The sequence below is a fragment of the Leptonotus elevatus genome, chromosome 8 (genome assembly GCF_054856555.1).
Source record: "Leptonotus elevatus isolate MCC_2025b chromosome 8, RoL_Lele_1.0, whole genome shotgun sequence".
Taxonomy (NCBI): Eukaryota; Metazoa; Chordata; class Actinopteri; order Syngnathiformes; family Syngnathidae; genus Leptonotus; species Leptonotus elevatus.
This window is the reverse complement of record NC_141246.1, coordinates 7,563,867-7,590,911: the sequence shown is the minus strand read 5'-3', so window position 1 is coordinate 7,590,911 and position 27,045 is coordinate 7,563,867. Positions and strand designations below refer to the sequence as shown.

General features: G+C 40.2%; 4 protein-coding genes across 5 annotated transcripts in view; 3 read left to right on the top strand and 1 right to left on the bottom strand.

The window, feature by feature from the left end:
- The first annotated feature begins 1,131 nt into the window (after nucleotides 1-1,131).
- ubn1 (ubinuclein 1) lies at nucleotides 1,132-6,826 on the top strand. Its single transcript, XM_086082790.1, has 13 exons — nucleotides 1,132-1,372; nucleotides 2,580-2,684; nucleotides 2,768-2,860; nucleotides 3,252-3,392; nucleotides 3,863-3,954; nucleotides 4,027-4,558; nucleotides 4,635-4,705; nucleotides 4,910-5,033; nucleotides 5,338-5,462; nucleotides 5,534-5,653; nucleotides 5,818-5,961; nucleotides 6,024-6,074; nucleotides 6,268-6,826. Exons 1-13 carry the CDS (start codon nucleotides 1,148-1,150, stop codon nucleotides 6,731-6,733), a joined length of 2,289 nt encoding a protein of 762 aa, XP_085938916.1. The 5' UTR covers nucleotides 1,132-1,147; the 3' UTR covers nucleotides 6,734-6,826.
- An 825-nt stretch (nucleotides 6,827-7,651) lies between these two features.
- LOC147169552 (intercellular adhesion molecule 3-like) lies at nucleotides 7,652-13,208 on the bottom strand. Its single transcript, XM_086083234.1, has 7 exons — nucleotides 12,942-13,208; nucleotides 9,985-10,177; nucleotides 9,842-9,917; nucleotides 9,622-9,760; nucleotides 8,517-8,846; nucleotides 8,070-8,300; nucleotides 7,652-7,997 (listed from the first exon to the last, which is right to left on the bottom strand). Exons 1-7 carry the CDS (start codon nucleotides 12,994-12,996, stop codon nucleotides 7,927-7,929), a joined length of 1,095 nt encoding a protein of 364 aa, XP_085939360.1. The 5' UTR covers nucleotides 12,997-13,208; the 3' UTR covers nucleotides 7,652-7,926.
- Nucleotides 13,209-14,123: 915 nt separating this feature from the next.
- On the top strand, nucleotides 14,124-23,234 carry gpr108 (G protein-coupled receptor 108). 2 transcript variants are annotated; one of them, XM_086083739.1, is made up of 19 exons: nucleotides 14,124-14,350; nucleotides 14,441-14,540; nucleotides 15,112-15,231; nucleotides 15,375-15,425; nucleotides 16,516-16,607; nucleotides 16,679-16,758; nucleotides 17,241-17,419; nucleotides 17,498-17,560; nucleotides 17,626-17,727; nucleotides 17,802-17,935; nucleotides 18,023-18,098; nucleotides 18,872-18,945; nucleotides 19,020-19,137; nucleotides 19,224-19,354; nucleotides 20,374-20,417; nucleotides 20,499-20,548; nucleotides 20,614-20,697; nucleotides 21,278-21,399; nucleotides 22,259-23,234. In XM_086083739.1, the coding sequence occupies exons 2-19, from the start codon at nucleotides 14,445-14,447 to the stop codon at nucleotides 22,344-22,346; spliced, it is 1,704 nt and encodes a 567-aa protein (XP_085939865.1). In that variant the 5' UTR covers nucleotides 14,124-14,350; nucleotides 14,441-14,444; the 3' UTR covers nucleotides 22,347-23,234. The 2 variants fall into 2 exon arrangements, with proteins under 2 accessions (XP_085939865.1, XP_085939864.1); XM_086083738.1 differs by having other exon boundaries at nucleotides 14,125-14,540.
- Nucleotides 23,235-23,582: 348 nt separating this feature from the next.
- The window catches only part of soul5l (heme-binding protein soul5, like), a 5,306-nt gene continuing 1,843 nt past the window's right edge, over nucleotides 23,583-27,045 (top strand). Inside the window, exons 1-6 of the mRNA XM_086083889.1 lie at nucleotides 23,583-23,711; nucleotides 24,621-24,680; nucleotides 25,212-25,293; nucleotides 25,538-25,658; nucleotides 25,747-25,886; nucleotides 26,711-26,874. Of these exons, the coding sequence (XP_085940015.1) occupies nucleotides 23,710-23,711; nucleotides 24,621-24,680; nucleotides 25,212-25,293; nucleotides 25,538-25,658; nucleotides 25,747-25,886; nucleotides 26,711-26,874 (569 nt within the window). The 5' untranslated portion in view covers nucleotides 23,583-23,709. The remainder of the gene's footprint in view (nucleotides 23,712-24,620; nucleotides 24,681-25,211; nucleotides 25,294-25,537; nucleotides 25,659-25,746; nucleotides 25,887-26,710; nucleotides 26,875-27,045) is intronic.

Below are 27,045 nucleotides of genomic sequence, written 5' to 3'. Positions count from 1 at the left end.
GTTAAAACTGCAATAACCCAATATGGGTTTAAAATAAAACTGTTACTTTTAACACAGCAGATTTAAAGCTGCCTTCTGTAACAATTTGCCCTTTTATGACTCACACATCTTCTAATTAACAGATTAACACCTTAGCTGTTCACAATGGGTACTCCCGCATGCCTCTGAACAACAGTGTATTACATTTAATACTTTTTTTCTGATGGAGAAAAGAAATCTACTTGTGTTTATTTGTCTAGGATGGATAACTAATTTGAGGAAACATGGTACATCGGAATGTGTTAAAATTCAATTATACGTCAGTTGAACATATGTGGAGCAGTTTGCTAACACCTGGTGAGATTGGGTGTGTGTGTTTTATTCCCAATTAAGGAAACGTTCTGCTAATCAGTCCCAATAAAGACCATGGAGTGGTTTCTTATTTTGCATTCCAAGTGGCATTTTCTGGATTAGCTGCAAACCAAATCTTCCCCATGAAAGTACTATTAAAATTGAGTAAGAAAAAAATAATTCACAACTTGTTTCAATCCATTTAAGTTGAGTTATTTTAACTGATTAAGTACAATTATGTGGAACAGGTTTTTTCTCTAACGTTTATTTGCATCAACTATTGAACATTTATTTTGTTTCACATGTTATGTTCCAAATTGCCCAACTGTGCGAGGTTATCTTGTGGAAAAGGGTGCAGTACAGTACTGTGATCCTTTTTATTTGTCTCTACTGCCCCGATGTGTTGGAGGAGTGCATTGCAGGTTGCATGTCAACGCTCATCAAAAAAAAAGGTTATTTTGTTCCATCATTCTTTATAGTGATTTCCTCTTTTCTTTCTGACTCATCAGTCACCACTGACAGCCATTTTAAAAAGCAGGAGGGTGGAATTTTCTCCTTTGTGTACAATTAGTCCAGTTAGTTAGTTAGTTAGTTAGTTAGTTAGTTAGTTAGTTAGTTAGTTAGTTAAGATAGCACACTATTGTGAGTTATGGAAACGATGAATGGATCCCAGTGGTCTAAATACGGAGTTGGCACAAATATAAAAGTAACTTATTGCAATGACTTGAGAGTGTCGGCCATCTTGTGCAGGTAACAGCACACCTGACACTATTTAGCCGTTAACGACATCCAGCCGCGGCCTCTCATCACGGGCAAGATGGCGCAGCCTCGCCGAGTGCAGCTCACCTCTTTGCCCACTGACGTTCCGTCCTGCGCGGTCAACAGAACCGTCCTCGGCCCGAAGTCGCCGCCAGAACGCGGTGGTGAATCCCGACTAACAATGGACCGCAGCTCGGGTTCGGTGCGCCTCGACGTCGCGTTGTTTGAGCCGGATGACCGCAACTTCAATGAGTTTAGTTACACTCAGTTGCTGGCAAGGAAGGTAATAAACTGGTTAAGTTCTTCAACTTGCTAAAAAAAAAAAAAAAAAAAAAAGAAGTTTGCATCGTTCTGTCGTGAGTGTCGTAATGGACGTCTGTGAAGTTTGTGTGCAAATCTAGATCATTATCAAGCGAGATTTGATTTATTTACAGTGAAATTGGATGACTCAGACTTTGCACATTGATGTAAAAATTGTTTGAGAAATAAGTAAATCTGTATTTTTTTTATTTGACGGCAATTTGTCCATATTTCAGGTTCACTAGGGTCTTAATATTTGTGAAAATTACAACTTTCTAGTTGGGTGGCACATTATGCGAGTACAGTAATTGGCAGCTCTGCCTCACAGTTCTGAAGTTGAGGGTTTAAGCTTAAAATTGAGTTTGCATGTTGCTTGCGTGGCTTTCAAAAAACGGACATAATTAATCAACTATTTTATTGCTTGTTTTATTTTGTTAATTACTGATACCAAATAAACAATGGGTTAATGAACAGTAATCAAGGGGAAAATGTATTTTTAAATGCAAAATAAAATTCTCTGAATAATTAATTAATTTATTTAGTTTTACTTAACAGCTTGTGCTTTTCACTGGACATGTTTGAAAATCTGGATGTCTATTATGATGATAAATATTGTTTTTGTTGTGTGTACGCTTTACTCTCCATACCACCTGAGATGCCAAGGTGGTAAATTTGTCAACATTTTACAAAAATCAAAACTTCCCATGGTCACAAATTGTTGGATTCCTGAAGCAGAGTACAAACCCAATTCCAACGAAGTTGTGACGTTGTATTGAACTTGAACAAAAATAGAATGCAATGATTTGCAAATCATGTTCAAGTTCAATATTTTATTGAATACGCAAGATATTTAATGTTCAAACGGATTGTGCCATCTTCGAGGCTTCAATGCTGCACTTCCGCCAGGTTTCTGACACTGAAACGGATGACGGGACCACAGAAGAGGGAACACCAGAGACCTCAGTCTCTTCACTTGAGCATGTTGGTCCTGTGACGTCACCAATATTGTTTAATCTGAACATAGACTGCAAATTTTTAGACTTGTGGAATACAATTTACAACTCTACGAAGACCCGTCGCAATTCCAGGACTTAAAAGTTGTGGAAAACGTTTCACTATTGAAATCTGACCTACTTACAAAATTCATTTCATTGCTGATGTGCTATTGTAACTTTTTATTTATTTATTAGAGCAACAGGAAAGATGACGAACAGACAAGGTTCAGATTTGAAGTGGAGGAGCAAAGGGGGAAGGAGTATACGACTGATCTTGTGAGGAAGATGGAGGATCAATATGTGAGGATCTGTCTTATTTCATGTTATTGTCCTCCTTCAAAGAAGTCTTCCTATGTGTTGATGTGGACAAGTCTGAATTGCAGGCAGTCAAGAAAAAGCGGGACCGCGTTCAGGACTTGATCGATATCGGTTATGGTTATGACGATGAAGATTCCTTCATTGACAACTCTGAGGCTGTGAGTACCGTTTTCCCAGCATTTGACCAAAAATGGAAGAGCGGTTGTTTTATTTATTTTTTTCACAAATATGGTCATGTTCATTTTTTGTTGGCACTGTTTGCACTGCATAATACTGTGAGGTCTTTTATTTATTATATTTATTTTTGCTCGGAAATGTAGTTGCGTTCATATTTAAAATAACTTTTTTTGTCATCTTTTGTACTGTGCACTTTGATGCCGAGTGGTTTTGATATAGCTCTTCAATTGAATATCAAGATTTTACGTTCTAGTCCGTGAGCATTACTTTGCTGCCGACTCGTGCATTTTGACTCCAATATTACCATTGTGTCGCTTTGTTCTCACCCAAGCGTAATGCCATGTCCCAACTTGGCCTCCGCGGTCTCCACAGTACGACGAGTTTGTGCCGTCCTCCATCACCACCAAACTGGGAGGCTTCTACATCAACTCTGGCGTGCTGCACTTCCGCCAGGTTTCTGACACTGAAACCGACGACGGGGCCACGGAAGAGAGAACGCCAGAGACCTCCAAGGTAGGCCAGCGGTCTCTTCACAACAGCGACACCAACCGTGTTTAATCTGAACATAGACTGCAATATTTTGGGAATGACTGAAAATGTCACAAGATGGAGAATAATGGTATCGCCGTTACTTGAGTAATCAGGAAGGATAAAAAAAAAAATGGTAACAAACATGTGGTTTGTACCTAAAAAAAAAAAATAATAATAATAAATAAATAAATCTACCTTTTCCTGCTGCAACTATATGAATTTGTCAATTCTGTCCGTTACTCTTAGTTTTCTCCCATGTGAAAAGCATCTTGAAATGTTTTTCTCATTTTTGTGGAACATCATGCAAGGTCATTCTGGAGGAAAAACATCAAGTTGTTGTCATTTGCTTTTTCTATAGCAAAGGGGGGAAATGGCTGAAAATCCTACATGTCATTTTTGTGGCAAAAACAATCTGTTGCCATGTGACAAACCTTTGTACTTTTTATGTACAGAAACTTAAACGCGAAGACGGACAAGAGATGCCAAAGAAGAAAAGGCGTAGAAAAGTTCTACAGGATAAAAATGACAAGGATGCGAATTCAAGGTGAGACTTTGCAAAAAGCCTTACGTTTGACGTGTGTGTGTGTGTGTGTGACCTACTTTAGTTCTCTCGCAGCATCGAATCTGAGGTCAAGCTGATAAAGAAAAAGAAGAAAAAGGTGGTTGGCACTCTGAGCGTCACCAGCATGCTGAAGAAATTCCGGCGGGAAAAAGAGCTGGAGCGGAAAAAAATGGAGTGCGCTCACCGGCAGATGGCGGGCATCCCGCTAACTCCTGCGGACGCAGGCGGCGGCGGCGGCGGCTTGGGATTGGCCGACCCGCTGCTCAGTTTGATCGGATCCACAGATGAACAAGCACTTCTCCAGGCCGCCAGCACGGTGGAGTTTGACATCGACTTGGACTGTTTGTTGGATGTCGCCGACGAGATATCGACGTCTCAGCCTTTAACGGAGGCGCCCGCTCCAAACCCGCCCAGAGCGGACCATCAGCACCTGCCCGACGCCTCCTGTTATGCAACACAACCTTCAAGTCGAAAGACGATCCAACCGCAAAAACCTCATTGGGAGTTGGTGTCATCTGTTCAGTGCGCCGCCCTGCCCGACGGACTCCCACCTTCACTGGAGGACAGCATTAAGAGACTGATGCAGGTAAAATGCACCTGTGCAATTGGCCACTGGCGAGATGATGTCACAGCATGCACTTACACGCACACACTTTGTGCAGGCCGCCAAAACCTCTGAGGGGGAGTCCAAACTCAAGTTCTTCACCCAGGAAATCAACTCTGTCCTGCTAGAGTGAGACACACACACACACACACACACAGATGGGGAAAAGTACTCATTATGTATTTGGGTAGTAAAATGATAAATAAAAGTAAACTAGTACACGCAAAGTAAAAAATATATATATTTTTTTTATTTTACCAGATGTTTCTCCCTCACAGCATATAATTTGATATTACTTGAAAGATGGCCGTTAATTCATATTTTCATACTCAGCATCGAGTGTCAATGTCGAGAGCACGGCGGCCAGTTGCGCTCCCGAGTGTACACGCACCTGTCGTCCTTCCTGCCCTGCAGCAAGGAGACTCTCCTGAAACGTGTCAAGAAACTCAAGCTTGCAGTGAGTAGTTTTTAATTGAACCACACTTTAAAAAATTATAATTTAAGAGTGTTTTTTTTTTAAACAGAAGAGGATTATGGCCAGTGAAGAGAAGAACATTTTATTCTCAGAATTTTTACTTTAAAGTCAGAATTCTGAGAATAAAGTCAGAATTCTGACTTTAAACCAGATTAAAAATCTGAATTCTGAGATTAAAGTCTGAATTCTGAGATTAAAGTGAGAATCCTGCCAACTTGTTTTTTGCTCTTTACTGGCCCTAATCCTCTTCCGTATTTTTTTGTTTTGTTTCCCCCCCGACTCCAAGGCAGGCCTTTCAAACGTGGAGGATCCCATGCAGAAGCTGAAGGAGGCCATCGGGCGAGCCATGCCTGAGCAGATTACACGTTTTAACAAACATTGTCAAGAATATGAGCAAGTCAAGACCCTGAGGTGACACAGTTCTGAGAAAAGTCCCCTTTTTCCAAATTAGTACTTCTGACATTGCTTATGTTGGTCGTCAGGACGATGGAGGAGGACGGGAGTGACGTCAGGAAAGGTGGCCAAGTCAACAATGTGGAGGAAAAGGGGCCAAAAAGAGGAGGTGCTCCAAAGAAGTTGTTCAAATGGAACGAGGAGATCAGGTGATGAAATGAATTGACATTGATGAGGACAAGCGGTTAAGAAAATGGATGGATGATGTCTGGCAAAACTCTGTCTGTATACACAGCACACTGCTGTGAAACTGTATATGAATAAATAAATAAATGTCTATTTAATAAAAATATTGTGGCCGTTCTGCCTGTAGGGAGGTGCTGCAAAACGTGCTGAGGGGAAAACTTTCAGTATTTCAAAGCACAAGTGAAGGGACGCAGCAGCTGGAGAAGTACCTCAAGGCCATATTGGTCAAGGACATCAAACCTCTTTGGCCAAAAGGCTGGATGCAGTCCAGGTATGCAGCGGGTGCTCTTGCATTCATCACTGTGTTGCATTTAAGCACGTCTGTGCCTTCAGGGTGCTGCTTGGTGAGAGCAGGAAGATATTGGGACTGCAGCTGACGTTTCCGTGAGTACTTGAACTGTCCAGTCATTCTGATCAACTCCCGGCCGATTATTGTTTTTGTTGGGGTGTTTGTAATGTGATTAAAAAAAATATTATTATTTTTTAATAATAACTGATTTAATAAGCCAGCCAATTTATCGGTCGGGCCCTATTCAGTCAAAACGAGCAATAAAACTTTAATCCTGTATGTGAACAGAACAAAGAGATCCAAATCGGGCAAGCAGCTGTCAATAATTGCTCCATCCGCGTCGGATCAAAACGCAGGACCGCTGTCACAAGTAGAAATTCCTCATGAGGCAAATTCCGTGGTTGAAGCTTCAAGAACGTCCACCGTGACCACAGCCGCTACCGAAGTGATCGTCTTGGATTCGGACTGTTCACCAGTGTCTAATGAACCACCAGCGATCCTCACTGACCGGGTTCTGGCTCCCTTGCTCCCACAGATGCCCCCTCACGAGGTCTTTGCGGCCGCTATCAGCAAATGCAAAACTTCCCTTCAGCGGTGGAGATTGAGTGTGACGAACGGTAGCCCTTCGCTTCCGCCGCCGCCGCCTCAGTGCAGCCCAGTCAACTTTCCAGAAGTAGGCTTGTGTCACGTGGTCCCGCCAAAATTGATGCAAGACTTCATGTGTGCTCCTGCAGATTTTGGCCCACTTCCATAGATGGGCTCTAATGTATCAACTCAAAGTCAAAGCAAGATCCTTTCAATAGCTCGTAATGGACAGTTTTTGCACAGAGGTGGTCAGGAGCTGCAGTCAAACATTTACAGCCTTGGCATATATAATTAAAAAATAAATAAAAAGAAGCTGAAAGATTTTTTTTTTGTTTAAAATGGTTTTTTTTAATTTAAAGAGTCAATAAAAAATAAATGTATTGCATGATTGTCTCTAAAGAGTGTTCACTGAAAAATATTTGAGTATGACCTTACACAGGCATTGCCCAACACTGACATGTCATATTTTACAACTTAAATTACATCAGCTATTATATTCACTGAAGATATTTGTTTAGAAATGTATTTCAAAAGGTGGGCAAACTATGCAGTACAATTTTTTTTTCTTTTTTTTTTTTTCTTTTTTTTTTTTTTTTTACTGCAGTGTTGCACTACTCAGTTTTCCTGATTTATGGCACTTGGGTGTCTGGAATTAGTCCCCCCTCCTCCACGAGAAAAGAACCTGAACACGTTCATCATGGACTTGTCAATGAATGGACTATCAATTGGCGCCACGCGGCCGTAGCAAGAGGGCAGCCATCTTACATTGCCACTTTTACTGGGTTTTTTTTTTTTTTATATAAATTTTATTCAATTCATTTGTGTATTAATAAACATTAAAATTATATGCCAGAATTGGCCAAAAGGCTATTTTTCATCTGCAGTCCCGAGACAGATTGTAAATATCACCCTAGTAAAATAAAAATAAAATCCATAATGATACATTCATGAAAATACTATTTAAATGTAAATGCTCAAATATACATGAACATATCAATCTCTTGTGGGAACCAATTTTGATTGTGCATATTTTTATTTATTAAAATTTTGTCAAACATTCTTGTAGACTCATAAAAAGTTTAAGGCATGGGGCAAAAACATTTATTGACAGTTAAAAAAAAAATAACATGAAGGAATGAACAATTTGCACTCGAGTGATATTTTGGGGTTGTAGAAGTACCTGGATAGGAGCTTTCTTGGGTGAGAGAAAAACTTCATTAAAATGGGCTACAGTGGCAAAAATAAAGGCCCCAATGTGAACACGACCAAACTTAAAAACCGGACAAATGTTCCTCCCAGCAGGAGATGTTTGTCCTAACAGCAGTGAGACATCACCAACCCAACGGGTTTGTTTTTGAAGCTTTACAGCAAACTCGATGTCAGTGCAAGCAAGACTGCCAGCAGAAAGTGTCTTTTACGCATGCTGGTGGTGCCTATGAAAGGAAGACATCGACTCATTAAACACTCGTCATGCCCGACTATAAAGTAGCGAAAACAAAACCTACCTCTGCTCGTGACCACCTCGACCTCCACTGTCACATTCTTCTGTCCAAAAAGTCCCGTTGCCAAGACGGTGTATTTTCCCGCATGCGCTTTCGTGGAGTGGGTGGGCGGGATGACCAGGCGGCCATCTTTGAGCCAGATGACCGACGGTTCGGGGTTTCCTCGGACCTCACAGTGCAGGCTTTCGCCCATCTTTACCTGCAGCTTTGCAGGACAAAGCAGTTGCGGGCCAACTGGGGAAAGAAAAGGGTTGGTAAATAAGAATTAGGGGGGGGGGGGGTATTTTCATATTTAGCATATATTTTATATTTGCTATTAGATTTAGTACTCCACATTTGTCTTGACCTTGATTTTAAGTAAAATTGTAGACCTGTAGTGTCCTGATTTTTAATTTTGAAAATCTGGTCACTCAACTACTTTCGTATAGCAATCCTTTGTCTTTCACTTACAGAGGACAGTGGTGGTCACTTTTTCCGACGCTACCGCTACGTGCTCCTGTGTTCCCGTTGAGTGCAGTTGTAATTCGGCCTCGCACCAGTAGTCAGCGCCATCGTCTTCTCTTCTGGGCACGACGTCTAGCGTGAAGACCTCAGTCACCGGCGTCTTCTCCGTCACGTTCGAATGCCGTCGGGCCAGTTGGGTTTGTCTTCTGTAGAAGATCACCAGGAGGTTTCCAGCGGGGGCGACGTTGCGGACGGTACACTGCAGAGTGTACTGACTATGCTCCAACAGTGAACCCGTGTGGTCCATGAAGCTGAAAGACACGCTGTCTGGAGGCTCTGCACACACACAAAAAAGAGTCAGAATGAAACATTTAGACCACAAGTCTGATTATCAGGAGAAGAGTTTGCAACCACTATGTAGTTAGCAGATAAACTAAGAATTAGCCAGTCCTAGCTTTTTTTTTTTTTCTTTTTTTTTGCTACCACTCTTCTTCGGGCAGTTTAAGTGATTTGAGGCTCTATGCTGCCTCTCACAGGTTAGTTTAGGTACTGTGATTGTGGGTGGCAATGGCATAGAATGTTATCTTGTTAGGGAAGTCAACCTTAAACATTTCTTGATACGTTATATGTGACCTCACGAGTCTAAACATGACATTCGGGTTAATATATTTGTGGAATATGAGTTATGCAACAAAATCCAGCCGTTTTTTATCCATCTCAGGCAGGGGGCGGCCATTTTGCCACTTGCTGTCGACTGAGGATGACATCACAGTTACTCGGGGCTCGGGCAATGACCAATCGCAGCGCACCTGTTTTGTGAAGCTGCGCTGTGATTGGTTGTTATTGTCATTTCCAAGTGGCAAAATGGCCGCCTTCTGATATTGATAAAAACTGCTGGATTTTGCTGCTTAACTCATATTCCACTAACACAATATTGTATTTAGACTAGCGGGGCTACATAGAACCTATTATTGCCAAGATTTTTTTTTGACTTCCGCTTTAAAAAAAAAAATTACATGAAAAGGCTTAACTTAGTATTTGAAATGAAGCTAATGTTACAAATAAGATTGATTAAGCAAGCACACTGAAGAAAGAGAAGCTAAAAACTTACTGTAAACAAGGACTGGGAGATGAAGGTGACAGGGTCCTTCCAGGTCTGATACCGCATAGCACATGGGGGAAATATTCCACTCTGTCATGCGCTCCACTCTCCACACTAGAAAGCTATCCATGGTGGGCTCTGGAGCCACCTGGAAATGCCGTAAATCACATCCGTAAAACTGTTCAACCAATCGCTGTATAGCTCATTATGAAATGCTGATGGCTCTCACCAGTGTGCCCTCCCATCCCAGCAGAGAAAAACCCTTCATCGGCACAGAGCAGTTGACTTGGATTGGATCTCCAAACCTAAATGATGGTCATTTTATTTATGCCACCATTTACAGTGCACGTAGAATTGGGAGTTGGGCCCTACCTGACCACCAGGCTGGAGGGGGACAGGGTGAGAGGGCAGCGGGCTTCTTCCACCGAATCCGCTTGGTCTTCACCAACGGGGGGGATGCCGAGCGAGGGAGGCGGCCGGGATGGCAGCATTGTGGGGAAAGGAGGAGAGATTTGGGAGGGGAGCAGACAAGCAGGTGTGTGCGTGGAGAGCGGAGATGAGGTAGCTGTCAGAGGAAGGAAAATGAATCAAGTAAGGACAAAAAGAAGTGATTGGTGCCTTGAGATACGTGAACCTGCTCACGACTTCTTTAGATACAAGCCGTCATTTAGATGATTTTTTTATTTTTTGTTGCTTTGGCTCGTGAGTACACACTCAGCACACTTCAATATGCAGCACTTTTGCAAATAGTGAACAATTCTTTAATGCCACTCCCAGTTGAAGTTTACTGTCGAACTAAACCAAACAAAGAATACGCACATAGTTTAGCCTTGCGTATGCTAGCCTAATGCTAATACCAGCGCATAATGGTAAACATCATATATGCATCAATCAATTTTCTATGCTGCTTATATGTATACATATTTAACCCTTTAAACACACAAGGAAATGTAACCATATTGACAGTCATACTTTCTTTATCCTGTGCGAAGAGCTGAAATTTAATTTCATCACTGTACTCATTTAGACTGAAGTGAAATAAAGCGTTCTCCGTTGCAGCTGGAAATCAACATGAGTCACTATTAGATAAGGCAGACAAAGGTCAATTGAATTTTGCCATCTCGTGAAATCAGACTCTTTTTAGATGATCTATTGTGTACCATTGTTTTATAGCAGGCCGAATACACCCAACGTGTTCCTCTAAGGAAGGAAGGACACCCTGCCCAACTCCAAAGAACTGGCTCCTCTTTTCTAACTGCCATTGTTCCACTGGACCCCGAGCGCCTTCTCCTCCCTCCTCATGCTCACGATTCTGCTTGTGTATGAGATTTTGTGTCTCAAGTTTTCCGATGGCAAGGAACATAAATCAGACGAGAAAACTTCACGGGCACTCCACTTGAATAACATTTTCCTGTTTTCCACTTATCAAATCAACAATATGCCAAGTGCTGCTGTGCTTTTACACAGAATTGTTGGTTACCCCTCTGTTATTGAAATAAAACCCCACAATGATCACCCATTAATATTTTCTTGTACAATCCACAATTGTCTCAAGAACTTTGTCCCAGACGCATCGGGGGCCTGTCATGATGCATTCCAGCGCCTGTAAATACCGCAACTTGTGATTTACTGACGAGATGAAGACTCCTGGGCATTTGTTGATGTCATCGTTTACTCAACTTTAAAAAATATATATATATATTTAAAAAAAGGCTTCAAGTGCATCTGACTGTGGTAAAGGCAATTTGCCAAATATTGTGTTGAAAACACGTCACTGGCACCTCATAGCGTGCAGACCTACGCCAAGGCGGATGAATTCTATTTTGGAACAACAAAACTTGAGCTCTTTTTTTTGACTGCACACTATCTAATCACCATCTGATTTCCCCCAGCCAATCAGTGAAGAAAACTAATGACGATACAGTAATGAAATAAAATGAATTAATAGAGCTGTGTTTGTCTGCTATGCTATGGTATACTTTTATGCTATGTGTCCTTGGGTGGGTCCCTTGAAATATGCCATATAAATTGATGTTCTTAATATTATTTTAAACAAATTGACTTTATTGTTGTTGTAAAGTCCTGCAATTATTTTTGGGGATTGTTTTAATGATTAATCATTTTATTTTATTATTCTTTTTTCGTTTATAAATGGAATAAATAAATAGTTTAAAATTTTATTTTTATTTACAAAATCACCAAAGTACAAAAGTCTTGTCAATGTCCTATTATAACTTATAATTCATTTGCAATTACATTGTAAACCATTCTTATTGTAATTGTCTTGTACTGTAGGGGAGACCGGGGCTAGTTGTATCACTTTTTATACTTTTATCTATTTCTTGGAATCAATACATCATATATAAACAAAATGTATACCAGATGAAAGACCAAAGTCTTAAGTATATTTTTTGTGTTAATGTCATTTTCATACTTTGTGTCAGTGCAACGTTCTAACTTAGAAATCAAATAGAGGAAGTGAACATGTGACATGTTGCCGCACTAATGGGGAAGTTGTCACACTGTATGGGTTAAGATGTCACACTGGATTTTTCAACTAATGAAACAAGGACAAAAGAATCCCTTTTCTCCTGTTTTTATTTTTACGTTATTCTTTTTTTTACAGCTAGAAAAATTATTTGTCATTGATCTTGAAATTTTACCATAGTAATTGAGCAAACTTTAACATAAAATATTTTGAAATAGATGAAAGTTACCCAGTCTCAAATGCCTGTTGCGAGCAAATTAATTTCCTCACTCTTCAGACTTAACATCTGAAGGGCAATTCTGGCATATGTAAACCGAGTTGCATTTTTCATTGGCCCGTTCTTTGCATATGTGACAACAAACCCCAAAATGACTGAGACAAGTTGCCCCAAACTACCATGTTGGCTAATTATTGCTCTATAGTTTAAAGTTAGCTGAAAACAGAGCAATGACTGAGGCATGACAAGATGCCTGACTCTCTCTTCTAACGAGTCCATTTGATTTGCTGCTAGAATTTGTCTATATACAACACCTGTTTCAAAATATATGAAGTTGAACATTTTTACTTTGTGCAAAACAGATAACTGGCACTCATCTCGGCATACAATGTGCTCTTCTCTTCTCAGACGGTACACAACCGCTGACCATTTCTACGAAGAAAACTAGTATTCAACTTTTTCGTTGCGCCCTCTGGTGGAGAAGAAAATTGCAACGTGACAACTTACCCATGTTACAACTAGCCCCGGTCTCCCCTACATTTTTTTTTTTACATCCAATACAATTCATTCTCTCTAAGGTCACATCTCCAATTTTGTTCAGTCCCAGCTGTTGACGTTACTTACCTGAGCAAAACAAGTGAAGCAGCAAAGTGACCTTGATGGACCTTGAGGCACACATCCTTCAAGTACTTCTGTGTCTCCAGTGATGACTCTCAATCAGCAGCAGAAATTCAGCATCTAAATACAGCAACTCGAGACAACCGCAACACCTCACTATGAGCCTTTGGAGAGACTTCAGGCTTTTATGGAACTGTGTGTGCGTATGTACGATAGTGTACATGTGTGTGTGAAGCTGATGATCAGGCAATTCCTTTGCTTTGGCCTCTCAAAGGCACCATGGGCGTTCTCTGTTGGTATATCGGGGGAGGAAGGAAGGGAGGGGTCAAGCATAATGGTGTGGAGTGCAGCAGCACACTGGGCAAGAAGGCATGGGCTTCATGTGTGTGTGAAAATTCCAAATCCAAAAATGATCAACAAATACATACAGACTATTAAGAGATGTGTTTCTACAACTGTAGTTCGATTACCTTTTTAGTATGAAAAGGTAAAAATATTTGAATGATGAATCACAGTAAAATGATGTTAACCGCATAATCATTGTACATTTGAATAATTATTAGTCAATGTGACATGCACCTAGCCACTTACACACTTGTCCGCCCCAGCTAAACTGGCAACCAAATTGGAACTAACACAAGTAAGGTCTTGCAGTACTCATAATACATTCATTTTGATATTTGGATCATATACACATCTTGAATTTTCAGATGGATAACGTACTTTTCTTAGAAAGTACATCCTGGACATCATTTGTGTCAAATGTAGTACTTGTATCAAGAGTTGATTGTCAAATAGTGACTTATCTGCACGTGCAGCATATAACGTTCAATTTGTTATTTTTTTAAATGCTACATCTGTGTGTCATTGTGCAAGTATTTTCTAATTATGCCTAGTAGTAAACGTGACATACTCGAGGAGTAATTCGTTATGGGGAGGTTCCACGTGTCAGACTTGTTACAAATATATGACGTCATCGTTCATCGCAACCGGGGTAACGTGGAGCCGGAAGCTACTGTCAGTCAACACTGCGAGTCTCATGACCAAAACTGGCCCGACTCGTTTAAATTCCACCGCTTCAAGCAGAAAAAAACAATCAGCGTGTTAAGAAACAAAGTAATATATTTTTTTATTAAATATAATTCGTCTTTTTCACAGCACCTGTGTTGTTTTGTCACTTTGTCGTGTCGCAAGTGTGACGAGTACTGATGACGTCGGCGCCCTTCCTTGTTGCATGTTTGGAGTCAAACACCAGGAAGCGAGATGAGCTAATTGCTAAATGCTAAGAACCGTACGTTGCCGTTGCTTTGTCGACGCCATGAAAGCGCACCAAATCAGCCCAGTGGTGGTGGTTTGACAACACGACGCGATCCAACTTAAATTTCGACAGCTATCATCGTTCTACGTTGGCCCTGGTGTGTTGTGAGACCGTTAGCAACCGGGGGGCTGCCAGCCGCTCCGTCCATCGTTTTTGGCTTCGTAGCATAGCTTGTCGTTCTCTCTAGGAATATGGCCGCAGCGCACCGAGCTGCCGTCGTGGCTGCATTCTTGCTCGTCTTTCTTCTGGATGGCAGTAAGGCAAGGATACACAAACTCACCCTGAAGGTAAGTAGGCGAACCACAGCCGTGTTAGCTCGGTAGCTAGCACGACTCGAGTGTTGGATCACATCAGCCAGCTAATTAGCTTTGTTCGTCTTGACACATAATTTTCTATTTTTATTGCACACCAGCGATTTCAAATGTCACAAATGAACTGACATGACTAGGAACGGATGTTCGGTAGAATCGGTACCGATACTACTAGTAATGAAGAAGAAGCTCAATATTTTTTTGTCATTCCTTTAAGAGAGTTTAAAAGGATATTGACTCATTTAGCCATTTGTAGCAGTAAATAAATATTTTATCTAGAATTAATTTGAAAACGTCATTATTTTTCATGTGCAATTAATACCTTTGTAAACACATCTTGCACACAGGTGCTCAGGTAACGACCAGTTATGGCTTACCTATTTACTGAATTTGGTCATGTGATGTTCTCAAACTGAGCCACGATTGCTCGTTATCTGAGCACATGTGATGTAATTTTAAGTCGCCTAGTGATCACATACATAGTGATATGGAGTTGTTTGGGTCATTTGTGATTAGTCTTTTTTTTTTTTTGGTTTTTTTTCACCAGAATGAAACTCGTTTTTTCGTCCACCTCAACACTTTTGGCTTTTATGCTAACGGAACTCTGGATGTCAAACTCCACTCTCTGCGCATCCCACAACAGCTGGTCGACTACAGCACGCACCCGGTAAGAATCTTTATGTTGGGCTGTCTTCAAAAAGTTGCAGTGGGAGACTTTGTTCAACATGTTGCCTTGTGCTGGGAAAAATAAATCACATGTGCTGCACTCTGTTTTCATCATGTGATTCATTACACATTCTTTCATTTCAGGTCGGGTTCAGCCTCTCCAGAGCCCGTGTTAGTGGAGTCTTGTCTTACACAGTGAGTACAGTGCTCGACTTGCCCTGATCCAATCACAGAATTTTCAGCTGATTGGTAGCTGAGGTGCCAAGTGGAACATCAATAGCATATTGCATATATTATACAATGTAACGTTTTGGTTTCATGTGGCGGCGTGAATAAGATGATTCCCCAAAAATGCTTGTTTATTCAAGCTGCAACTTTTCAAGATCAGTTGTACAGCACTTATTTATAAAAAAAAAGAAAAAAGGAAAAGACCTCACTAGACATGGGCTGATATTATATTCTGATCTTAGTAAAATTACACTCAAAGAGGTCCTTCTTTTTTTTTTTTTTTTAGGTAAACGAAAACTGCATTTATTTCATTTGAACACTATCTATTTTATTTTTAAACAAATTATCGAATATTCGGCATATTAAGACAAATGTTCCATGATAACTAAAACATTTTTTTAACACGATCTGTTTTAATTCTTATTAGCGATTCACATTGTGCCATCGCAGGTGAGCTATTTTTACAGTAGACTGGCAACAAATGTTGTTGTTTTTTAAATATTTTTTAAGACAATTAACTCATTGACTCCCAGCTATTTTCACTAAAACAATCCCCTCCACTCCCGGCTGTTTTATTGGATTTTGACTGATTTTGCAAGGCAGAAGTATATTTCAATGTTTGTGTTTTGAAGCAATTAGCACTAGAATATAGCTAAGTTTCATCATTATTCACAAATCTATTTAGAATTCTGAGTAATTTAGGTTTTAATGTAATAACCACCATTTTGCAGTTGATAGGCTGCATCAAAGCTCTAGCATAAACAAAACATATACATACGTCTTTGGGATATTTAAAATGCATTTATACGTTTTTGGGAGCAAATGAGTTAAAGGTGCGTAACTGCTCAGCCCTCCCCACTCTGCTGGCGGAGAAGGCGAAATAAAAATAATTTCAAAGAGATGGCTCATTTACTCAGCTCTGCAAGCAGCCAATTATATTCCCTTCTTAAAAGCCCCCCCCCCCCCCCCACCCATTATCATCATTAGAGTGCCACAATAGTCTAACAGCGATTCGTTTGTTTACATGCTTATTCCTTCCCCCACCCCCTTTTCACAGGCCGAAGAGACAGAGACGTGCCCTCTCACACTCACTAAAGTCACCAACAATGAACCTCTCATCCTCTTTCTTATCGACATCAACAGCTTCAGGTGGGTGTGGGCGGGGTTTGAATTTGGAGAGGATTTTTAATGTTGTACTAACTTGCTCTCACTTGTGTTAGTGTTGACGTGCATGTCCTCGGAGATCAAGACAGCAAATTGACCGGCATGCAAAAGACCAATGTGCAGGCCAAGGAGAAAGGTCAGTGTCGTTGACACCATCAGTCAGTCATATTTGAGTATCTGATTAGATAGAAAAGCGCTATATAAATCCGATGCATTATTATTATTATATTTTAATTTCGTCAATTTAAAGGGGCGGGAAAGGAAGAAGTGTAGCAAAAAACTAATTTGAATGCAGTTTTTCTTGATAAATCATATACATTTCTCCTTATGAGCTCCACAGGTACACTTGAAATTGACACCTTTTTTTATTTTAAAATGACTAATAAATCTTGTTTGATCCAAAAGGAACTTGCATAAGTATAGTGTTTCAAAGAAATGTATTTATCTTAATATTTTTTTTTACATGTTAAAAAAAAAAAGATTGTCCTAATCGTGATTGCAATTATTACCAAATTATTCGTGATTCATATTTTCTTCATAATCGAGCAGCCCTACTTGAATGTAACAAATACTGTGAGGTGCAAGCAATTCCAAATTGGGATCTTTGTTGTGATTCAGGGCAGAGGTCCAGCCGCGAGGCTCCTGCTGCGCTTCCAGCTAAACCGGCGGAGCAGGTGAACGACGGCGATAAGATGTCCGCCACAACACCAGACGAGGCGAAGGTGAAAACGAACGCCGAGCCCGTGGATCAGGCGAAGAAAAATAAGACGGCGGAAAAGACCACAACTGAATTTGAGGTGATGTTTGTCTCCTCGTGTGTGTGTGTGTGTGCGTGACGTGGATGTAAAAGTGCTCTAACGTGTGTTTGCGTTCAGTTGGCGTCCACAAAACTGCTGACGCTAGCTTTGGAGGCAGATAATGACACCTACGCCTTCAATGTAAGCAAACCCATGACCACGCGACGCCAGCATTTGATTGGCCCTAACTTCCTCCTTTTCCACAGTTTCACTTGCAACTGGGCCTGCTGGCCGAAGGCCTGTACAACTTAAACTTCTACTACTGCCAGAACATGGTGCCCGGCATCAACCGGCCGTACTCTTTCACCGTGAGTTTACCTCATGTTACCCCCACACCACACCACACCGCCCACCCACTTCAACCTCGGCATGTCCTTCGCAGCTGGAGATGACCGAGAAGAATCCCGGAGGCTTCTTGTCGGCGGCCGAAATCCCGCTCTCCCGCCTCTACATCGGCATGGCCGGAGTCTTTTTCGCCGCCGCCATGGTGTGGGTGTACACGCTGATGAAGCACAGGTACAGGAAGCAACCGCATGCGCGAGTCTCTCATGTGAAAGATGGATTGGAACGATCGCTAACCTGTTAGCTGTGTTGCATCTGCAGGTACAGTGTCTTTAAGATCCACTGGCTGATGGCGGCGCTGGCCTTCACCAAGTCCACCTCGCTGGTTTTCCACAGCGTGAGTCCAAAACACAGCACGTGGCCATGTTCATCCTACAAAAATTATATGAATCATTTATTAAATAATACATTCAAGCGTGGATATGACTTTATTTTTAAATAAAAGATTATGGAAAAAAATCATTAAAATTTTAATAGATTTCAAAGTCATTATAGTTAAAAAAAAACAACAATATTTTTGCTTTAAAAAAACTGAAAATATATTTTGGGTTTATAAAACTAACTAAAATTAACTCGATAGCTCAAATTGCCTTTTTTATTTTTCTCTTTGTCAATTAGTTTCATACGTGAGCTTTCAAGGTTATTTGGGTATTACTGGACGACCGTACAGAAGAAAGAAGGACCAACACTTGTTTGTGAATTGTAGATTACTTTTATTTAACGATTCCTATTGACTTTTTTTGCACTTCAAAAATACGCCATATTAAAAAAACAAAAAATCATAAAAACTAAACGAAAAGCATTTAAAAATAAAAATAAAATAAATGTTTGCATGTTTTTGTACTTGAAAATTCCTCTTTGTTCTCCAAGTTTAAACAAATACTAAATGGACAACGTTTTCTGATTGTAATTCATATCTTTGTTGTTGTAAGCATTAAGGGACCAAAAATAAGTCATTTTAATTATTATACATTTTCAAAAATACTCGGCCAATTAATCAGTTATCTGATATTATTTTCCTGCCAAATATCAGAATCGGCAAGTAAGTCAAGGTTACCGTTGTGTAACATGTTGAGTTCTTCTAATGCAACCTTTCTCGTTTTCTTTCAGATCAACTATCACTTCATCAACACTGAAGGGCATCCCATTGAAGGCTGGGCCGTCATGTATTACATCACTCACCTGTGAGCCTGACATCCCTCTTTTTTTTAATCCCAAGCGTGTGTTGGCATATTACAATTTTCGCTACATCTCCCAGGCTCAAGGGGGCACTGCTGTTCATCACGCTGGCACTGATCGGCACTGGCTGGGCTTTTGTCAAGTACATCCTGTCTGATAAGGAGAAGAAAATCTTCATGATCGTCATCCCTCTCCAGGTGACACTTGTCGTGCGAGGTCCTGAAATCCTTTTTGTAGTCTTTACCGTTGACTCTTTTTTTTTTTTACGTGTTCGCACCTGCAGTGCCTGTCCAACGTGGCCTTCATCATCATCGAGTCCACAGAGGAAGGCTCCAGCGAGTACCCCTTGTGGAAGGAGATCCTGTTCCTGGTTGACCTCATCTGCTGCGGCGCCATCCTGTTCCCTGTTGTCTGGTCAGTTGTCAGCGTCTTGCATTTAAAAGAAATCATTGAGACAGCAGAACTCCGTTTTTCAAAATTAGTGGGCGAGGATATGTGGTCTATGCTGTAGTTGTAGTCCACTTTCCGCCTACTAAGTTCAATTGGGTGCTGTGCATTTTTTGAGGTGTAGCAGGCCTCTGTCAGGCATGGCATTGTTATTGATTTACAGAATAGATTTATGACATCAATCGCAAGGAACGGATGTCACCTCTTAATTCAATCTGAACTACTTTGAAGAACATGTTGTCAACTCTGGAAAGTTGAGATATGTTATAGAAAAACGAGTGCACAGAAACAACCAATCAGACCATTTTGAGAGTATTTGGTCTTTTACAATTGGTAAAAATGTGGTAAAAATTAAATGAAATTGAACATTTATTTTGTAAAAATTTTGTATGAAACATTTCATTTAAATTACATGTTTAATGTATTTTTTGACTCTTTAATCTTTTTGGATGGCGGCTCATTATATATTGTTCAAATTGATCTGACTTGCTGAAAAAATCTGTTTAATTGATTTAAAAAAAAAAGCTAAAATGTGTTGATTTCATCATATTTATCAAGAAATGTGTACTGGCCTGGGCGGGCCATCATCTGTGAAGAGCTAATGCCGAATTATAATAAATAAATAAAAAATCCCCAGAAATATAGTCAAATGGACAACCTTAGTTTACATTGTCAATATTTGAGAAGGGTAGACCCAATGGGCGGGGCTAAACACACTGCAGTCCGTTGATGGGATGGCAGAGAGTCATCGCTTTGTGACGTGGAATGAAGACAAAAAAAAAAAAGAAGAGCAAAATGGTGGATGTGCTCCTCTGTTTGCTCTTCTTTGTTGATTTCACTAGCATGTGTCAGTTGTGGCTGTGATGTCACTCTGTTTACATACCTCAATTTGACACAGCTATCACCGTACTGGATCGCGGTGCTTGGTGAAAATGTGATGAGTCAGCATTTGCAATTAGTGAAAGTGCTGTACGTTTATTTTGTAGGTCCATCCGTCACCTCCAAGAGGCTTCGAGCACGGACGGAAAAGGTGAGAGTGTCTTGACTGATTCTGTCAAACGAATTGCAATCAACTGATTGACGGCTTTTGATTTTGTCTTTTGACCTCCAGCTGCCATGAATTTGGAGAAGCTCAAGCTCTTCCGTCACTACTACGTCATGGTAGTACCTTATTTGCATTGTTTCTCTTCCCTCCAGTTGGCTGATTGTTTTTCTTCCTATTTCAGATCGTGTGTTACATCTACTTCACGAGGATCATCGCCATCCTGCTGAAGGTCACCATGCCCTTCCAGTGGCAGTGGTGCTACGAGGTACCATTGAAATAAAATGCGTTCAAATGAACTCATCTGCTCCCCAAAACATGTAAAAATGTTCTTTTTTAAATATTGTCATGGTCCCAAAAACGTATTTATACACTTTTTTTGTAATGTTTTTTTTTTTAATGCTAGAGCATACAGAAGACTTTGATGCAGCCTCTGACCTGAAGAGGTCGCTAGTGGTTTATAGCAATGGTAATTATTAGAATTAATGGCCAGCAGGTGGCAGCAAAGTATAAGAAATCAACAAGGCTATTTTCCCCCAGTGTTTTCAACAGATTTGTGAATAATGATTAAACTTAGCTAAATTCTAATACTAATTGCTCTAAAACGGAAACATAAAAATATACTTTTTTCAGGATGAAAAAAAGAGACTCTAATATTTCTTTTGGTAGGTTCCACGTTTTTATAGCAATAGAACGCAATATTCTGTGGGCCTTGCAAAATCTGTCAAAATCCAGTAAAACAGCCGGCAGCGATGGTGGTTGCTTCAGTAAAAATTGCTGGGAGTGAATGAGTTAATAGTTAAATAGCGGTGGTGATATGAATAACGCTCATCTTCATCCTCCCTCAGTTCTTGGTGGAGGTATCCACTCTGATCTTCTTCGTGTTGACGGGCTACAAATTCCGGCCCGCCTCCAACAATCCTTATCTCCAGCTGCCCCAGGACGAAGAAGACGAAGAGATGGATGAAATGTAAGCCAGCGTCACACAGTGTTAGAACTAGGGGTGTCAGGCGATTACGATTTGTAATCATAATTAATTGCATGACTTCAAAACTTAACTCTGGACTAATCACAAATTTTATATCTGTTCTAAATGTACAATAAAATAATTTTTTCCTAAGTTTTCATACTCCCGTTAACAAAAGTGGGGAGGCATATTAGTCTTTTATCATTGATACAGTAATTTTATAATAATTCATAACATGTAGTTAAAATTTAAAAGATGTTCTGTACTGTAAAAAAGGAGTGTGACATTGATTTGTGTCGAGGTCCTTTTTGTCTAGATGGCATAATCTCAGCTCTGCATTTTTCTTTTCATATTAAGAACTATCTAATCTTTAACATGAAGTAACTTGTGAAATTCTGCAAATTTTTAAAATTGTAAAATACAACTTGACCCCATTCTCCACAAAATATATGCATTATTATTAAATTTAATACTGCTAAATTTTGACATGGACGTGGAATTATGACCAAAAAGTTCAATGTTTGGGAGATTTCAAGTGCGTTTTTACAAAGTAGCCGGGCTTGGGTGTTTTGAGATCCTCCCCCAAGTGGAGAAGTTGAAGTATCTTGGGGTCTAACATACGATCACAAACTGCGGGTCGAACACAAAGAACACGTTTCCTCCACTAGGGGTCGGGACTCTTCCCTTAGAGATGGTGAAAACTTGGGTCATTCAGGAGTGGCTCAAAGTAGAGCCGCCGCATCTTTTTTTTCCCGGAGGAGGCCCAAGAACATGCTGGAAAGACTGCCCTGATCTTTGACGTATATACTCGTCAATGGCAGTGAATATCCCGATTGACTGAATTGCTTTTCCATGTGTGCAGAGTGACTGAGTCGGGCGCCCTGGAGGGCATTTCCAAAGTCAAGAAGACGTCTAACGGACGCGAGCGGCAGAAGGAGGCCACCTTGTGAGCAGGAGGGGGTGGGGCGCGGGGGAGGCGCGTCACGTGACCAGCTGGCACAGAGTGGCACGCACACACATGGACCAAGGCTTCTTCACCAAGCACTGGTGCAGCCTCCCCTCTTCCAGATGTTCCTTCTCACTGCCTGGCTATGCAAACAGACTTATTTGTGTCTTTGGACAAACGGACGAACGAGAGGCCTGACCTCGCCCACTCCAAAGACCATTTTAGCTTTTCGGATGCGTGTGTGTGTGTGTGTTTCTATTTAACACAGTACTTGTGCATCAGCCTTCCTCTATGGTGCGTGTGCAGGTCGTGAGAACACAAGAAGCCCCCTTCACGTGCTCAGGTTCGTCCTTCCTCCCCAGTTAATCGCAACATTCAGGGCTCACTGATCGATCGAAACCAACATGTTATTTTTCACACATGTTTGAGGTTGTATATTTCAAAAATGCATATTGGTCATAGTTCAGTATTAAGTCGTCAAAGTGAGCCCGAATTATTGATCATAAACTCGACTTTATTTTCGCCCATCTTTATTTGATGCCACTCTGCAACTCGACCAGATCCATTGCTTCTGTCTGCTTTTGTTCTTTAGCATACTACTCTGGATATGATGCCCATTTTATTGACAAATTATTGGTATTGAAAGGTGTGTAGAGTGTGTAAATAATGTGAGACGCAGTGAAGCCCTCACAACCCCCTCCAGAAGACAAAACATGCGTGTGCTTTCAGTTACTTGGAAAAAGTGTGAGTGCAAGCCAGGATTCTTGACATGACCACAGACACGCTCCAATGAACGTGTGTGGACTCAAATATGAATAAACTTTCCTGAAATTTTCTTTTTTCATGTCTTGTGATCTGTTAATAATAAAGCTGGTGTTCTGGGTGTGTCTCATCTCATCTTTGTTGTTTTATGGAAATGCTAAATTGTCAAGTGTTATGGACAGTATTTTTGGAATTAGTAACTGAAATGGACATTTCAGCAATGTTTTTGTAACCTATATGACCGAGTATGCAACATTATCATTAATATATTTTATTTGTAAAAAAATTTAAATAGTATTTTACAAACGTGACTTTTTTTTAAATTGTTTTTATTCAAGTGTATATTATAAAATGTACCGATATAAAAAAATTATTCGGGCAAAAATACTTTTCAGGTATCTAAAGTATGTGCAGCAATGTGTATTCATTGGCACAGTAAATGGTGGCATGCGGTGCTCTTCCCCTCCCTTCCGGCGTGCTGCGGTGCTGAGCTGGAGGTTGCTGGTGCGTCATAGTGCAGCACACCACCACCTCCACCACCACCACTGCAACATCACATCACGGCGTCTCCATCATTTCTACGGGAAGGACACACACGCAGGACCATGTAAGTGGCACACCGACACACATTGACATCAACACACACTAGAGATGCTTTCACGAGAAAGTAGAGCAAATGTTCATTTTGTGTGACTTTTTTTTTTTTTTTTTAGTTGTGTGTGCTGCGTCACGGCCAAGTTTACGCTTGCGTCATAGCTGAGCAGCTTTCACAAACTGTGTTCAATAGACAGAAATAACCTGGAAATTGTGATCATCTTTGGGAGCTTAATGAGAGTCTTTAAAGAAAAGTGGCTATTTTGGATGCTGATCCTTCACTTGACCTCAAAATGTCATTGCCGGTGGCAACAGAGGAGAAAAAGAGAGCCAGTGAGGTGATCATGATGCAGCAGTAGGCTCGAGGGGCAACACTTACTTCTTGCTGCAGTGACAATGCACCAGCATCACACCGCTTGCAATCTAAGAAAAAAACAAAATTGAAATGAATGGAAATGCCGTTAACCACCCACCTTCCCCTATTAAAAATAATAATTGTAAGCTGGTCTTTATAAGAAAAATGACACTATACACTAGTAACATAAAGTAATACCATCGTTATATATAATGTTAATAAAATAATAAAATAAAATCATGCTTCATCGCTCCATTACATACGTTGATATGCTAGTTTTATTAGCCCGTCTACAACATTCTGCATTGTGTGTTAGCATTAAGCTAGTACACTTCCGGAAGCGACGTGGTTTAATTAAATACACTATGCGTAATTGTCTTTCTTTGTTTATTTTGACAGTAAATTTCAACTGGGAAGGGCAATAAACGACTCAAAGCTTCTTTTTGAAGAAATGTGTTTTCTGGGTTGTGTTGTTTTGAATTTGTCTTTCGCTTGAACTGAAAATGTGTCAAAGCATTTTTTATTTGAAAAAAAACAAAACGTTTCGTCCAATTTGTTTTTTTGCAGGGCTTTCACGTCAGTGTTGGCTGTGTTGGCCCTTGTGGTTACCACTGAAGCAAGTGTTGGGTAAGTTGAGGCATGCTTTTCATTGTTAGTATTTTGTCTTGACTTTTTTTTATTTTAAACTCAGTTATTTTAATTATAATTGCCCCTCATTACTGTCTCAAAATGTGCACAAAAATGTAACAAAATTCTGATCAGCTGTTTAATAACCTACTGTCAAAAACAAATATTTTTGTGGACCATTGAGATTGAAGATTGTTTTAAAAATCGAAAGTACATGAAACTTTAAACCACACAATGATGGGCAGCATATGGAATACCTGTACATGACTGTGAATAATACAAAACGCATCTATAAATGTTAACTGTTAGCATTAGCATGTTAATGACATTTCCATTATATGTTAGCACATGGTTGTGCATGCTAGTCAAAGCAAAATTTAAAAAGAAAAACCAGCCGAATGACTATTTGGGAAAAGCTCTTAAGTCAGGTCACTTGTATCTCAAGGCACCACTGTACTGTACATGCTAAGCTTTTAGTTTTACGTGACTCTCCTTGTAAAAGTCGAATTGTACGTCTTGTTCTGGTTGCAGCCCGAGCACCAATGGCAGCTTTTGCACAGAGTCAAAGGAATGTCTGGAGTTTGAGCTGGTCTGCAAAACAGATGAATATGAAGTGAGCGATGACACTTTTAGAACTAAAATTATAGACAAGCACATTGAAAGTTAAAAAGCAAAATCTGTCAAAAGCAATGTCTGATTTTTGTCGTTCCATTTTCATGATAATTTTTTTTTTATTATTGTCATATTCAAGTTATTTCTGTGGGGTTTTTTTCCCATTAACAGAGAAGTACCATGAAATGAACTAAATGAGTGACTGAAGGCTTGTTTTGTTGCAATTAAACTGTGGTTGTGTGCAGGTGCGACACTACAGCCCCACCCGCTGGGTGTCCACTGACGCCGAGGCCTACTTCATGGGCGTGGGTGCTGCCATGGCCTTCAGGAGACTTTTCCAGTACATCACCGGTGCCAATGAAGCAGGTAAAAAAAAAAAATAAGTAAAAAGTCTTGATTGCGACAACTTTAGATTCCTCCCGCATTAAAGTAAGCGATTGTGTTTTGCTGGCAGGCGTCCAGATGGAGATGACCGCGCCCGTGCTGGTTAAAATCCCGGAGGAGACCAAAATGTGGGAGCCGGCCGTCTACACGCTCAACTTCCCGTTGCCGCAAGCCTATCAAGACAAGCCGCCGGCACCAACCAACGACAAAGTGAGGGGGCGGTGCAGCATCCGTGTCTTTAACTTGATTCCAGGTGTCGTGCGTGCGTGCGTGAGTGCGTGCGTGTAACTGGAAATAGAAGCCATCACAAGGTCATTGCTAATCTGTGCATTCAACAAAACTCAGTGCAGCTCTGCTTACCATGTAGGGTTTCACCTTACCGCGTCGACGCCAAATCAATGGCGCTTGTGCATAAAATAAAAATAAAAAACATTTTCAGAAATAGTCAGATAATAAGAGATTTACAGTAATCCCCCAACATTGAGCAATATATATATATATTTTTTTATTTCTTATATCAACAGTTTAGATGGATAGATACACCAAAAACTACGATTTCCAAATATTTTAATATCATTGCAAACTTGTTTTTTTAAACAAGGTTAACAAAAACTACCAAGATAACTATTAAATAACAAACATTGAAAAAACAGTTCTGTTTACAAAATAAAAACAAGAGTGCATTTAAAAAAATTAAAATAAAGTATTGTTTTTTTTCCTGGCATTGCTGTTTGGCTGTACGGAAAAAGGAAGGTTGAGCAACTGTTTAGAATTGTAGTTTATTTTATTTACACTTTATATTGTATACTTTTTTTCATCTCTTCACTCAACAAATCCAACCTAAAACTATTACCATTTTTTTTAGGAATAAAAAAACTAAAACTATTATTAAAACAGATGACAACTAAACAACTAAAATAAAATAAAAACTAATTAAAAAAGAAAAAAATATATATGTATTATAACTCTGTTTCCAACTTGTCACCGCGATAGCATCGTAGTCACCACTGTGTCCGCGATGTCTGCTTCTTTAGCTATATTTCACCGAGATGCCCGAGATGGACGTCTACGTGCGCAGTTACGGCGGTTGGATGTTGTCGGTGACGTCCAGGCTTCACGCACACATGCTGACAAAAGAGCTGGAGAGAGTGCGAGCGTCCTACAACCACACCTACCACTATGGCGTCGGCTACGACAGGTGTGTCCAATACATTTCATCTGCCTTCAGAATTATTGTTGCTAACGCACGACCATAGTTTTGCTTGAGTTTTTTTTTTTGGGTCAATCGGCTTATTTTGTTGTCAGAACTAATAAATAAATAATAAAAGATTGGTGTGCACTGAAAAAAAAAATTGCATTAGAATATAGC

Excerpts from the sequence above, each read along its gene's own strand:
- ubn1 (XM_086082790.1), top strand. The coding sequence starts at position 1,148 with ATGGCGCAGCCTCGCCGAGTGCAGCTCACCTCTTTGCCCACTGACGTT. Across the intron at positions 1,373-2,579 it reads CTCAGTTGCTGGCAAGGAAG|AGCAACAGGAAAGATGACGA; the intron begins GTAATAAACTGG and ends TTTATTTATTAG. Across the intron at positions 4,559-4,634 it reads GCATTAAGAGACTGATGCAG|GCCGCCAAAACCTCTGAGGG; the intron begins GTAAAATGCACC and ends CACTTTGTGCAG.
- LOC147169552 (XM_086083234.1), bottom strand. The coding sequence starts at position 12,996 with ATGTGTGCCTCAAGGTCCATCAAGGTCACTTTGCTGCTTCACTTGTTT. Across the intron at positions 8,847-9,621 it reads TCTCCCAGTCCTTGTTTACA|AGCCTCCAGACAGCGTGTCT; the intron begins GTAAGTTTTTAG and ends GTGTGTGTGCAG. Across the intron at positions 7,998-8,069 it reads CGAGGTGGTCACGAGCAGAG|GCACCACCAGCATGCGTAAA; the intron begins GTAGGTTTTGTT and ends TTCCTTTCATAG.
- gpr108 (XM_086083739.1), top strand. The coding sequence starts at position 14,445 with ATGGCCGCAGCGCACCGAGCTGCCGTCGTGGCTGCATTCTTGCTCGTC. Across the intron at positions 16,759-17,240 it reads TGTGCAGGCCAAGGAGAAAG|GGCAGAGGTCCAGCCGCGAG; the intron begins GTCAGTGTCGTT and ends GTTGTGATTCAG. Across the intron at positions 17,561-17,625 it reads ATGACACCTACGCCTTCAAT|TTTCACTTGCAACTGGGCCT; the intron begins GTAAGCAAACCC and ends CCTTTTCCACAG.